Below are 14,568 nucleotides of genomic sequence, written 5' to 3' on the forward strand. Positions count from 1 at the left end.
AAGGAACAGTGCGCTGAAGGACAGTGCTATACTATCTGCAAAGTTCGGCTTTGTTTTGGTAAAAAGTCGTGTTTGAATGAACATCATATAAAGCATTAGTTGCATAGTGGATTAATTGAATATATATCTTTAATAATAAACTAACCTCTGCATCCAAATTCATCTTCATTGTTTCTGCAATCACCTTTTCCATCACACTTCCACAAAATAGGTATACATTGACCACTACTTTGGCATCTCAGTTCATCAAATTTGCATTTCCATTTGTCTAAAAAAAGAAAAATCAAAATATTGTATGAATAACAATTCGTCTAAATTAATCTTACTCTTCTATTCTATTTATTTATTTCTGAAAATACCTTTAACCTCCTAATATCGGTCAAATAAGTGTCTCATCCATTTTATAATAATTTTGTGAGGTTTATGCAATTCAAATGTGAACCGTAAGTTTCATTTTTGAAGAGTTAGGGATCAAGTAGAAACAGTAACGAATTTTGTTCATAAGTTTGCCTTTCTAGTAATTATGTAGTTTAACGAAAGCGCGGCCAAAAACATTGTTAATAAAAACAAAATAAAATAAAAACTTCTGGACGGAGATGTTCTTTTTTAACTTTACTAGTCAAGTGAGTTAAATGGAAAATGAGTTAAATATATTTAAAGATTGTTTATTTAAAAGCGTGAAAAGAACGTTAAGGTTTTTTTCTTGCTATATCTAATAATTGATTAACTTAACATACATTCCATTTTTAATATCAGTATATGAGGTTACCTAAAACACTTTTTGTATGAAATTAAAATAAATCTTGAAATGAATATATACATAAATATATATATAAGAAGTAACTAGTGATTTTGTGACAAAGGAGAATTAATAACCTATTTTTAATTTTAATACCAATCAAACAAAAATAAAACTTACCACAATCGCTTTCATCACTACCATCGGAACAGTCAGAATTAGAATCACAGACTAAACTTCGCCTTAGGCATTCTCCACTCTTGCACTGCATTTAAAAATGATAATGCGATTAATTATGCAATATAAAAAAGTTATGAACGGATTAAACAAGAAGAAAAAAATCTCTTGCAACATAAAGCAATTTTCATCACTTTTTTATTGAGATGTCGCTTTCTCTACATAGAACTGTGACAGCCTGACTTAGAGCTCTTTCTTCATGGATCATCAGAAAAGAGAGACGTGACAAAAGTTTGGATTTGGACATGATTTACGTGTATGTATGTGACATTGTTTTCATAAATAATAGGATGCTTCCTCCTATGTCAGCCACGCCCAAACCACCATGTTGATGTCAAACAGTCTACCAGTTTACAGCCAAGAAGTCAAGCTGAGGAGCGAGAAGTCCCTAGTAATATTAAAGTTCAAAGGAATTATCTGCTGAGATAACATCCCAGGGATTAAACTTGTTTGTCTCTCACGATTTATTCAGACACAATTTGAGTATCGCAATGTTAAGTACCAAAGGGATGCTTCAGTCATCACAGACCGTGCAATAAGATAAACAAGATCTGACTCTATCAATCTGACACACGTACAAGACTTTCCGGACAAGTAATTATTGTAAAAATAACATCCTGATTTATCAAGATATTTGTCCAGGATGCAAATAATAAAAATGGCTATTCTTTCTTCCACAATCTTTCTTTCTATACTCTCACTATACTCCTCAACCTTCCAGCTAAAACAATATACACTTGGCATGCTTTTTTGTGAGGCTAGAGCAATGAAATCTGCTTAACTGTAAAAAGGGTTTGTTTCATGGAATAAGTTTCAGTAACTAAAACTTTCTTAAAATTCTTTAACTTTTTTATTTTTCCTATTTACCAATAATAATAATAATAATAATAATAATACTAATAATAGTAGTAATAATAATAATAATAATAATAATAATGGTCCCGGGTTCGAATCCAGCAGCTGACCCTTAGATTTTCTCTTCCTAGGAGCTTCTTACAGCTCACTGTCCGGTGATGGACAGTGTTGTCTGTAACGAGAGAACACTGTCCGGAGGCCGGCAGTGCACTGAAAACAGCTCCGGGCGCCAATAACCTTAGATGTTGACGCGCCTTAAATCATAAATAATAATAATAATAATAATAATAATAATAATAATAATAACAATAATAATAATAATAATAATGGTCTCGAGGGGAGGGATTAGCTATGAGGTTAGCATACTGGACTCCCACGCGGAGGTCCCGGGTTCGAATCCAGCAGCTGACCCTTAGATTTTCTCTTCCTAGGAGCTTCTTACAGCTCACTGTCCGGTGATGGACAGTGTTGTCTGTAACGAGAGAACACTGTCCGGAGGCCGGCAGTGCACTGGAAAAAGCTCCGGGCGCTAATGACCTCAGCTGTTGATGCGCAAAAAGAAAAAAAAAAAAAATAATAATAAATTCACCAACCTGGAAATTTCCAAGGCAACCTTGTTCTTTACAGTTCATTTCATCAGACCCATCACTACAATCCCTTACTGAATCACACCTTTCAGTAGCTTTAATACAACCATTGCCATCCGCACAAGAAAACTGACCTAGTAAACAAATAAATCGCTCTCTAAAAAAATAATAAAGCTTTTCTTTAAGTAATCATGAGACAAAACAGAAAACAATAATGGATTTTCAAAAGATTTCGAATTTAATTTTTTTTTTTTTTTTTAAAGAGATCTAATACTTACTAATATATAATTAAACAATTCATGTGGTGTTCACTAACCTGTAGCACATTTCGTAGAAGGATTCAGCTGTTCTACCAGTCCTGAAGAATTTAAGGGTTTCGATGTAGAGTCCTGCAGTTTCATCATACTTGCACCAGCGTCACTTTCTGGTTTAACAGTCATGCTTGGCGGTTCTGAAGCCGTATTTAAATTTGAAGAGTTACTAGTAATTGTTTCAAGAGGTTGTGGTGTTGAAGGTACGGTTTCATTTGCTGTACCTTCAAAAGGAACAACAGTTTCCATTACTGGTTCCTTGTCAACATTTTCGATTGTAGTTCCTAGATGGTTTAAATCGACTTCCAATTGATCTTTTTTTTCTGGTAGTTCTTCAGTTTTATTTTTTCTAATAACATCGTTATCAAATATTGGCGACTTAGTAGTTTCTGCTTCATTTGAGAAAAATAAACCATTTAAATGTTCATCCTTATCTTGAGGTAAATCGGATGGTGTAGTGCTGATTTTTTTTGGTGTTGCAAAAAATAATGGCCTTATCGTTGTAAATGCTTCATTAGAATTCAGTTCATCTTTAATAACCGATGGCGGAACTGTTGTTGTATCTATTTGTGTAAAATCACCTGGACCATGTTGTGAATGTTGAAGATCTTTTGTAGTTTCATCTGCTAAACTATCTATAGGTATATTTACTTCTTGAATTTTAAAATTTTTAAAATTCTTTGATTTGTTTGGTCTGTAATATTTCTTTTTATCATCTTCGGTGTAATCATCATCTAAACTATTTAAAGTATCCGCTGTAATATCTGTATGATGATTGTCCTCTATATGTTCTCTGTTACTATCATCTTCATTGGAATATGATGTTGGCGGATTTATAATAGTATGTACCGAATACGGTCCTAATAAATCTGGTATGTTTGTTACTGAAATCATTGGCATGTCATCAGTTTGGGGGGAAGTGTTAGCAGTATGCAAAGGCATTGGTGATTGCTCTGTTGATGACTGATTATTTAATTCTTGATTCTCAGTTGGAACAAGAACCATTTCATCTGTATTTGACACATTATTCGCCCCTTTCATATTCGAAAGTTCCATTGGTAACGTAGTCATTTCTGGTTTGTCTTCTGCAACAAAATTAACTGGGGCATTTTGTTCCTCAGACTTGTTAGAATGATCATTTATTGAATCATTTAACTTAGTCATTTCAGTAGTTACTACAATTTCTGGATGTGTAGGCTCGAGAACTTTTTTAGTGGCTTCATCACGAATCAAAACTTTGTCCGAACCACTAATTGGCATATAAATTGTTGATATCTCACTGTCATCTAAACTTTGTGTTGTAGACTTAACAGTTGTAACTTCTGAATTAACATCAGTTATATTAGGAATGGTTGTGATATCTGTTTCAGCTAAAGTAACTCCAACTAATTGTTTATCTCTGGTCATATTTGCATTGATTGTTTCTAACATCTGTTCAGATGTTGTGACTGGTATTGTAGAATGTTCTTCGGGGTTTTCTTGAATATTTTCAGGGTATAAGGTCTTTGAGTCTAATTGTTCTGTTTCTTTAGGTTCTTCCATCATGTGCACTTTTTCTTTCATGGTTGTAAGATTTTCAGTTGTTATCGTGGGTAAAGATTCAGCTTCGTCTGAATTTATGTTTGACATTTGTGTAGTAACATCTGATATTTCCTTATTATTTTCTCCAGTATACATAAGAGGAGTAGTACTTTCTGTGTTAGAAGAGATCTCCATATTTTGTTCAGTATGGAAATTGGTTTCCTTGACTGTTATTGGCTCTGAGCCGTTCATTACTTCATGTTTATAATGAATATTTCTAACTACTTGATTTGTGGAAGTTTCATTTTCGGCATCAACAGGTACTGCAGAGTGTGTGATTCCAAATTCAAATTCATTTAACATTCCTGGCGAAATTGTATCACTATTAGAAAAAGTTAATTTAGTCTCAGTAACCTGTTCAACATCTGGCAAATTTGTGTTTTTCATTTCCAATTTAAATTCCGTAGTTGATGAAATTGAAGATGTTAACAGCTTTTCAGTACTTGTGGAATTTGAACTATCATGCATTTCAGTCGTTTCCTCAATAAAGGGCTTATCTGTCATCTTTGAACTAAATCCATCAAGATTTACTGTTTCTTTTGGCGGAGTTAACTCTGTTGTACCCATAGATTCAGTAATGATATCCATTTGTTTTAAAAGTGTTTTTTCAGAAGAAGATTCTTTAGTAGTAGTTTCTAGTTCTGACGACACTTCATAGGAATGTTCTTTTTTAATACTACTATTAGTCACCGAAGATTCATTACTGTGCTCTTCAACATTTTCTAATTCAGAAATAATATCTGTAGATCCTGTTTCGATTGTTGAAATTTCCCCAGTTTCTTCTTTATGGTCAAGGGTTGTGGGGATTACTGTTGTTGTAATTGCGTTAATTTCTGTTTGAATTTCAGTTAATACTGGCTGTGACGAGTTAAGCAAATCTTCTTTATAGTGTTCAGAATCAGACATGTTTGATTCCTTATCGATTGTGTGCATGATATAATCGGTCGAATGTTCTAGATTAAGTGAACGCATCGATCCAGCTCCGTGTTCTGTTTGATTAAACATTTCAGTGTCTTGTTTTGGTTCAACGCTAGTGGATGTATTGCTGGTCATAGAGTTATCCGTTGTTGTCTGTACTGTAACAGGAATAGATCCTGAAATGATTTTTGTCTCATGCTCTCTGTCATTTTCCGTTGAATTACTATACATGTTTTGTGGTTCTTCTTCTATTGCAGTGAATTCACTTAGCTGCTTAGGTTGTTCCGGTTTTAGTGCTTCTGTTTGTTCCATCTCGTGGACCAAGGAAGCTTCTGATGTTTCATGTGAATGATATTCGGTGTAAGGAGCAGGCATGTCTTCAACTGGAGTCTCAGGTGATGATGAATTGTGATCAGCTGGTGTTAATTCACGTTCCGTTGATATTTCATCTACTGGTAAAACTAGATCAGTTACTGAGTCTGGTTTAACTGTAATTTCTGGTTCTTCAGATACTGGCATATTTGGCGTTGTTTCTAGTGAATGTTTATGTTCTGTAAACAGATCTGTTGGTGATTTTGGTGACTGTTCTTCTTCTTCTTCTTGTGATGTTTCTGATGGCATACTGTGCTCGGAGGATGAATCCTCTGTATAAGTAGTTTCTGGTTCAGGTGTAAGCTCAGGTTCTTGAGATGGTGCAGGTAATTCTTCACGTTCCGACGAACTTTCTGTTTCTTTAGAGACTTCTGGTGATGGTACTGTTTCTGTCTGTGTCTCTTGTTCATCTGTCTCTTCCCAATTAAAATGTGGGTGGGATATTTCTTGTTCGGTTGATTGCTCCGTTTCAGCTTCATTTTCTATGTAGGGATGGTGATCATCAAGTGAAGTACTTTCTGTTGATGATTTTGTCTCAGGAGAAGTTCCTAATTCTTGTTCATCATCGGATGGAAAATAAAAGTGATCATGTTCAGCCACTGTAGCAAAGAAAACAGAAAATTAATAATTAGACAAAGATTACGTATATATGACATACATTGAAATAATGATTTTAGTTTTTTTTGTTTTGTTTTTAATGGAATCTGTTAAAAGCCAATTATTTCTTCTATTACCGTGGCAGTCTGCCCTTCAGAAGCCTTTCTCAGAGTACTTTTTAATATAAAGTATATAAAGCAAATATTTGCGTTTCTAGTTCAACATATGTCGCTTGCGATCTTATACAGACGAAGAAGTTACAAGTAAGTATAATTGTTTCCGTTCATAGGCAAAGATATTGAGATACCTGATTAACTTCTTCCATTGACTTGGAGATATATAAAAATGAATGGATCGGCTACAAGCCTACATTGCTTTTGATGAAAATAGTAAAATGAAAGATAGGATAACCGATTCAAATTAGGCACTATTCTATTTTATGACACTTGTCTCTTAACAACAAGCAAACTTTTACATACACATGCAAAACTATAAATGTTTCGGTTTCATTTGGAACTGGTAAAAGAATACAAGACATAGCGGCCAGCTAGGTTGGAGAAAGGATGCAGATATAAATAAAACATAAAATTACTATTGTATATGAGATGCAGTCCTGAAAAAGTACTTCATTACTCGGTTTCTAAGAGTGCAATTGCAGCTTTGGAAAATTTGTTGACACAGTTCCGAAATGCACATCAGAAACATTTAATAGAAACCAGGAAACGAATGAGTAACAGGTAACTGTAGCATGGAAACTGCAGATAAAATAACTAAAGAAGCAGCATAGAATTAAAGAAGCTGTCTAAGAACGTAGAGGAAGCACTTATAAACAAGGAAGATGTTTATAACATTTACAAAAAGTAAAGTATTCGTACCGTTTTCCATACAAGTCTTTCCATCTGAATCCAATACATAATCCGTCGGGCAGGAGCAGGTAAACCGTAAATCGGTAAAGTTGAAATTACACAAGTGTGAGCAGTTATTATTATTCATTAAACAGCTATCCATAATTCCTATAAATATATTTTTAAAAAAATTAATAAATAACTTTTTCAAACAAAAATGAACTATCAGTTAAAAAATATTTATTTATTTACTTACGAGTTGACTTTAAACTGCTAATTGGTAATCTATAATTATATAAAAAGCCATCGTTCTTTTGTAGATGTGCCTGTAAACGTGTTTTCAGATTGTCCTTGTTTAGTGGATCAGGCGAGTTATGTACTCCTGGTTTAAACTGCCAACCAACTCTATATAACACAACTACACTTCCAGACCTAAAAGTATGTTTGTAATTAAATGAAAATTTTTCCGTTTATAATACTTGAATAAACTTTTTTTCTGTTACCAAATCGTACAAAAATTAAAGTTTAAATATAAAGATTGTAAATTATTTTTGTAACAATTTGGTTTCAGCAAGGAATATAAGCAAATCTTTGCTAATGTTCACAATTTAGTCTTAGACCTAAATTCTTAAGTTGCTTAATTTTGTAGCAATTTTTATTCAATTACGTTGTCTTATAAAAGCTCATCTGTTTGGATTTCGGCAGATAGCGGTTTATTTCAAAATAAAAATAAATTAAATTGAAAAGAACTTGCTTCCCTTTTTTCAACCATCCTTGAAATAAGGATTACGGAACAAGGAGAATTTAAGAAGAGTATACCAATTTTTTGTCACTTTTTTCAAAAGATATTTTCAATAAGTACTGTACACTCTTTATTAATATTATTAAATCTTTTCGGTTACCTTGGTTAACAGAAGTTTATTTATTGAGACTTCTGAAAAGGCAGCATTTCGGATTCCCCCATCTGATGAGTAAACTTAAGAGTTAATTTATACTCAACTGAAATGTTATTCACTGTTTGAAGCACTTATGCTTGAATCAGGATAAGTACAGATACAATCTGTATCAAACTCAGAAGAATTCACTAGAAAAAGTTATTGAAAGGAAATTCAGTACCCTAATTTTTTACGAGAATTTCTTGGCAACCCAAACAGCGGGCGGGGAGTTGAAGTGACAATTCAACTATTTTATTTTTGTGAGGGATATTTTATGGAGTAGCTGAATGTTTCCGTTAAATTGTCTCGTTTGGATCCGCTTATAACATACGTACATTTTGAAAGAATAATACATTAAGCATTCTCAGTTCGAGACTGGCTTTCGAAGACAATTTTTATAGCAGATAGTTTTGTGTAAATTAACGGTCATTTAAGTATTTCATCGGTTCAAAAACTTGATTCAAACTAATCAATATATATATATTTAATGATATACGGCGCGTCAACATCTTAGGTTATTGGCGCCCGGAGCTTTTTTCAGTGCACTGCCGGCCTCCGGACAGTGTTCTCTCGTTACAGACAACACTGTCCATCACCGGGCAGTGAGCTGTAAGAAGCTCCTAGGAAGAGAAAATCTAAGGGCCAGCAACTGGATTCGAACCCGGGACCTCCGCGTGGGAGTCCAGTACGCTAACCGCATAGCTAATCCCTTCCCTCACTAATCAATATATTATTGTTAAATCGGAAGAAACCACGTGACTATTAATTCAATAATAAACAAAATTAAATACCTAGAGTACTTACTTGAATTCCAAAACCTTTACAGTTATATCGGAAGATCCATACAGTAAGGTTTGTCGATCAAAAAGAGCCTTTTTTAACTAAAAAATTAAATTTTATTATTGAAAAGTGCAACTTGTCAAAAATTTAATGAAAATTTGAAGTTTTGAGGCAAATTATCTCACTTCTTCTTCCAAGGATGTGGCTAAAGTAATAAATTCTGATGTGTTCTGATTTGCCAGTCCGGGAGAGAATTCCATATTATCAATCGTTAATTCACCTTCTACAGCTCGTTGTACTAAAAAATAAAATTAAGATTAAAATTTGAACAATGATCCAAATTTCTATTAATCATTTCTATTTTAGTAGTACGAATTCAAATCATCTAACCAAAATGAAGATATGTCTACTTACAATACATTTCTGATACATCAGTAGTAGGTCTAGGCGGTTGTTGCGTAGATTTTGGTGGAGGTGTTGATACGACACCTCCAAAACCTGCTCCTTTTACATCATCATTGTTGAATGTCCTACTTTTAACTGGAGTATTAGAATCTTGAGTTAGTAACACCCCTAAGGAATTTAACATAAATTCATCTAAAGCAATTTCAATAAATTTTGGAAACATTAAACTTTTTAAACGAAGTAACATTTTGACTTAAGGAATATACTTTTTCTTTTCTACATCAAATGATGTAACAATACTTCTAGTAATAGTCTCCGGTCATAATATAATTGAAATTTGCAAAAATGGAACATTCATTATTTTTTTTTATTGTTCTGACAAATTATCTAATTTAGAATATGAATTAAGGAGAACACATTTTTAAGATCACAACTTCCTTTATTTTGTGAATTTACTTTTTCTAGCTGTTTTGCTCAATAAAAGGCTGGTTAAGTTTTTTCTAAAGTCTGCAGGTATAACTTTGCAAGAACTTACACTTAAGACTTCTTTACTTATAATGATTTCATTTACTTAATCCCATAACCCCTTCTTGCACACAAAATTCAAGTGCACATTCAAGAGAGATTGGGGTATTACAAAAGGGAGGACAAAAAATTAAATGTTACGAGAAAAAATGTAAACATTTTTCGAATCAGTTAATAAAACATAAAAACACATTGTTTACTTAAGATATAACAATAGATTCACATAATTACCAATTAATATGGCCACAAGTATTCCTAATACGATAACGCTTAATAAACCCCAACAGCATTTTCTTTTGCCACCTCCTAAACTTCTTCTTTTATCTTGGGTAACATATAATTTTTCTCCCCTGCAAAGAAAAAGTCAGGTTAAAAATCAGCATAAACATTATGTAATGTAACAATAAAAATGGCTGCAGGATCTTTAATTTTAATAATTAATCGATTTTATCGCAGTCAAGTGAGTTGTTTAATTTTGTATGATATATTTTCAACTCCTCACCATTGTTTTAAAATGTTTTTAATGAATGAGAAAATAGTTTGTGACGAATCTACCCAGTTTGACGAAACTGTGGATGTCTACTTCGTTATTCAGCTCTTAGAATAACAAGTTTCTACTATTTCATTTATTTAATATTTTATAAATTATAATGACTGGTTTCATTATAGTTAATAGGCTGTGTTCTCTCGTCCCTACACTGTTCAACACCGTAATCTTCAGAAGCTTCAAGGAAGAGAAAATCTTAGAAATCACCAAGGTCTACCAAGGACTTACTCCAGGCTTGAGTAAGTCCATCCTCTGTTTACTGAATTAATCTTTTCCACTAACTCTTCCCTTTATTGATTAAAAATAAAGAAATCCAAATATCACTGTTTGGTTGAAAACCATGTAACCAAATAAGTTACCGGTACAATAAAAATTAAAATATTAATTTAAGAAAAGGTTCAATACGTTTGTTTAAAGCTTTAACTCTGAAGCATTTCACGAACAAAATGTAAAGAGTATTGTTGCTTGGATAATAAATAACAAGTAAAATGAATTATGTATTCTATGAAAAAATAAATTGTAATTACCTCATATATTTCTTATGCTGATTAACTGGTACAAAATATTCATCATACGGGTCACCAATATCTAATTCTGTTGATTCCTTTTTGACAGGAATACCATTATTAAATGGTTGCATGTTAACAAGTTCAAGATTTACAGCTTCAGCAACATCTTTAGCATCGTTTGTTGCTGAAGGACTCTTTGGTTCAGCAACACCATTTACTTTAGTGTCTGAAGTTGCTGTACCATTCATATGATTGTTTACGTCACGGTGTCCAGCCAGAGGTGTGCTCGGCGTTTCTTCCAGGTTAACAGGTACACCATTTGATACATCTTCAATTCTTGTACCTCTAGTGTTTGTTTCTGTATCTTCAAATGCTGCATTGATTTGCCCATTTCCAGGTATTTCTGTGACATTAAAAAAAAAAACAATCAAGAAATTAACAATGATAATTAATGTGAGTGATTTTTTTTATTATATATATAGGTTACTTCTATTTTATTTGAGACTAATACGAGGGTCGTTTGAAAAGTCCGTGCAAAGTCAGAGAGATAGCACTACTGGCGCGTATCGAGGTTATGTTTAGTTAGTAGCATCTCTTGGAAGAACACACACCAAGTTTCAGCCAGATCGGTCTATTTCTTTGTGTTTGGCATTCGTTTGAATCGAGGAAGTCGAGTGATTTTCAAAAAATGGACGAAAAAGAATTTCGTGTGTTGATTAAACACTACTTTATGAAAGGCAAAACGCCTCAGGAGACTAAAGAGAAGCTTGATAAACATTATGGTGACTCTGCACCTTCGATTAGAACAGTTTATAAGTGGTTTCAAAATTTTCGGAGTGGCCATATGGGCACAAGTGACGCTGAACGTTCTGGACGCCCTGTTGAGGTTACTACTCCAGAAATCATTGATAAAATCCATGATATGGTGATGGATGACAGAAGAGTGAAGGTGCGTGAGATTGCTAGTGCTGTGGGCATCTCGAATGAACGGGTACATAATATTTTGCATCAACATTTGGACATGACAAAGCTATCCGCAAGATGGGTGCCGCGATTGCTCACGCTTGACCAAAAACGAAATCTTGTGAAGTGTTGCAAGGACGGTTTGCAGCTGTTCCAGAAGAATCCGCAGGACTTTAAGCGTCGTTTCGTCACTGTGGATGAAACATGGATACATCACTACACTCCTGAATCGAAACAATGGGTTACCAAGGGGGAATCTGCGCCAAAAAAGGCGAAGACCGTTCCTTCGGCCGGAAAGATTATGGCGACTGTCTTTTGGGATTCGCAAGGAATAATCCTCATCGACTATCTGGAAAAGGGTAAAACTATTACAGGTGCATATTATTCATCGTTATTGGACCGTTTGAAAACCGAGCTGCAAGAAAAACGCCCACAAAAAAGTCCTTTTCCATCACGACAACGCACCAGCTCACACCTCAGCAGTTGTGGTCGCAAAATTAATGGAAATAGGGTTCCAACTCGTTTCACATCCCCCCTATTCACCAGACTTGGCTCCCTCGGACTACTATTTGTTCCCCAATATGAAGAAATGGCTGGCGGGAAAAAGAGTTTATTCAAACGGGGAGGTGATTGCAGAAACGAATGGCTATTTTTCAGACTTGGACAAATCCTATTATTCGGAAGGGATCAACAAACTAGAGCAGCGATGGACGAAGTGTATAAGCCTAAAAGGAGACTATGTTGAAAAATAAAAAAGGTTTACCCTAAAAAATTAAGTAGTTTTTATTTTTGCACGGACTTTTTACAAACGACCCTCGTATAGGAAACCAAACAACCTGAACGTTTGAGATTTAAGGTTATTTCTTTACTTAAGGTAATTTCTAATGCTAAATAAAAATGTATTTTATAATATTTCACAATGAATTTGAAAAGAACTTGCACAATTTCGCACAACCAGCAAATACTTCTTAAGAATTACTTATAACTATTGCACTTACACTAAAATATTTTCAATAATATTGCTAAAAACTGTAACTTTAACCATTTGAGAGGATTTGAACCAATATTTTAATAGTTCGCCTAATGCTAGATAGGTATAATAATAAATTCTTTTTTTTCGAGAAAGCTCCTCAGATCTGATCATTTATTTTTTAATGAGTTTTTTTCCTTTCTTTAAATGTGTAAAAAAAAAGCAGAATTATTTTGTTATGATTATTGATAGTGTTTTGTAATATTTTATTTATGGGTAAATTCCAACTCACTGTAACAAATATCTGCGCGCAAATACATCAATATTATAATATTATTTATTTATATTTCTAAAACATGGACTCTTATTAATTGAGGACTCCAGTATAATCCTGAAGACTCCAAGGATTGGAAAGTCTATTAATAAAAATTTAATTTTCTTGTTTGTTTAGCTACTTGAGAGATAAACAGAAACAAATCGATAGGCTGTATTATGCTTGTTCACAATATATATGTATTTACATTATATTACCTATTGTTGTAGAATGATGACTATCTTGTGTATGGTCACCCGTCAATGTGCCTTCACTCATTTTGCCTGGAAGGAGCTCATTGGCTGTTCTTTAATTTCCTACAGCCTACTTTATTCTTTACCTAAAAATATTGAAAACTATGAGTAACTTTATATTATTATTAAAATGTATATGAATTAAATTAACTACTTCCACTGCTTCTTGAATAGTTTGATACAAGATGACATTCAGGTTAGTTTTGACTTCTAATGAAGTACAAAATGGACGAAATAAATACGCATTCATTTCTTTTTATCAAAAATAAAATTCACTGGAACACTTTCTTTCTTGGTAATGTTTTCAGTTATATTTCACTACTTTCTTTAAATTAAATTTTTAGAGAATGGACAGTTATTATTCCATTAACGTTTAGAAATACCGTTGATTTTATCTTAGCAACCTGTTATTATTGTTTCTAACCGGTTTCGGTTCACAAGAAGTTGGATTCATCAGTTAGGTGTACCAAAATTTGACTTCCACTTTGTTTTTTGTCAAATTCTCTATCTCTGATTATGGATGAACATGTGAAACAGGTAAAAAACAATTTAAAAAAAAAGAAGGATACTACGATAATATCTACGACAATTGCAGCGAATAAGTTTGGCATAAGATGCCTTATGGAAGAGCTAAACATTTTAGTACAACTCACACTTCTAGCTACATATTACGACAGAAAATTGGATATCGGGACATCTGATGATCCCTGAAGGCAATATCAGGTTTAAGCTCCTTACATTATTGACCCATTTTTTTTAAATATATTTTGTTCGCTAACACATGACGTAAGATGTGAAGGTTGACAGAAAAATTGTAAAATTGTAAAAAATTAAAAAAAAAGTTTTGTTTCTGCATACAGTTTTTAAGTACAGCAAACATTATCTACTAAATTACATGAAGCACTACAAACATTTTTTTCTAGTAAACAATAAGTAGCTAATTTGACCTATTATTTTAAATTAGCTTTAGGAGTTAAAACACTCTGCTAACATTACAATAAATAGAAAAGTTTTTCACAGATATGAAGCAATCCTTAGGTTATGTTAGTTTGTAAACCTTTCACTTTTTTTATTTGTTCTGAATGTTAACATAAATTCGTGAAGTGGTTTTTCTGTTGTTAATCTTGAATTACGATAACCAAATTTTTGCAATATTAAGAACTGAATGCGCTACATTTTTGAAGTACCATTTATCTGGATTTTATAATTTAAAGAAAATCCGTTAATTTATCATAAATCTGGTATTCGAATAATCTTACAAAGAAACAAAACTTACAATGAATGACCTTTAAATTCTTTTATTTAAGCATAAATTATCACATAAA

At 33.0% G+C, this 14,568-nt stretch overlaps 1 protein-coding gene across 2 annotated transcripts in view; it reads right to left on the reverse strand.

Moving 5' to 3' along the window:
* Positions 1-14,568, reverse strand: part of LOC141454647 (uncharacterized) — a 75,857-nt gene that overhangs the window by 2,626 nt on the left and 58,663 nt on the right. For both annotated transcript variants that reach the window (XM_074129106.1, XM_074129107.1), the window contains exons 3-14: positions 13,208-13,329; positions 10,762-11,146; positions 9,919-10,037; positions 9,172-9,330; positions 8,943-9,055; positions 8,782-8,858; positions 7,299-7,474; positions 7,073-7,210; positions 2,735-6,199; positions 2,425-2,552; positions 920-1,004; positions 146-268 (exon numbers count right to left, since the gene is read on the reverse strand). In XM_074129106.1, coding sequence (XP_073985207.1) covers positions 146-268; positions 920-1,004; positions 2,425-2,552; positions 2,735-6,199; positions 7,073-7,210; positions 7,299-7,474; positions 8,782-8,858; positions 8,943-9,055; positions 9,172-9,330; positions 9,919-10,037; positions 10,762-11,146; positions 13,208-13,268 — 5,029 coding nt within the window. In that variant the 5' untranslated portion in view covers positions 13,269-13,329. The remainder of the gene's footprint in view (positions 1-145; positions 269-919; positions 1,005-2,424; positions 2,553-2,734; positions 6,200-7,072; positions 7,211-7,298; positions 7,475-8,781; positions 8,859-8,942; positions 9,056-9,171; positions 9,331-9,918; positions 10,038-10,761; positions 11,147-13,207; positions 13,330-14,568) is intronic.

The sequence above is a fragment of the Rhodnius prolixus genome, unplaced genomic scaffold (assembly GCF_049639745.1).
Source record: "Rhodnius prolixus isolate KJV_2025 unplaced genomic scaffold, Rpr scaffold_9, whole genome shotgun sequence".
NCBI lineage: Eukaryota > Metazoa > Arthropoda > Insecta > Hemiptera > Reduviidae > Rhodnius > Rhodnius prolixus.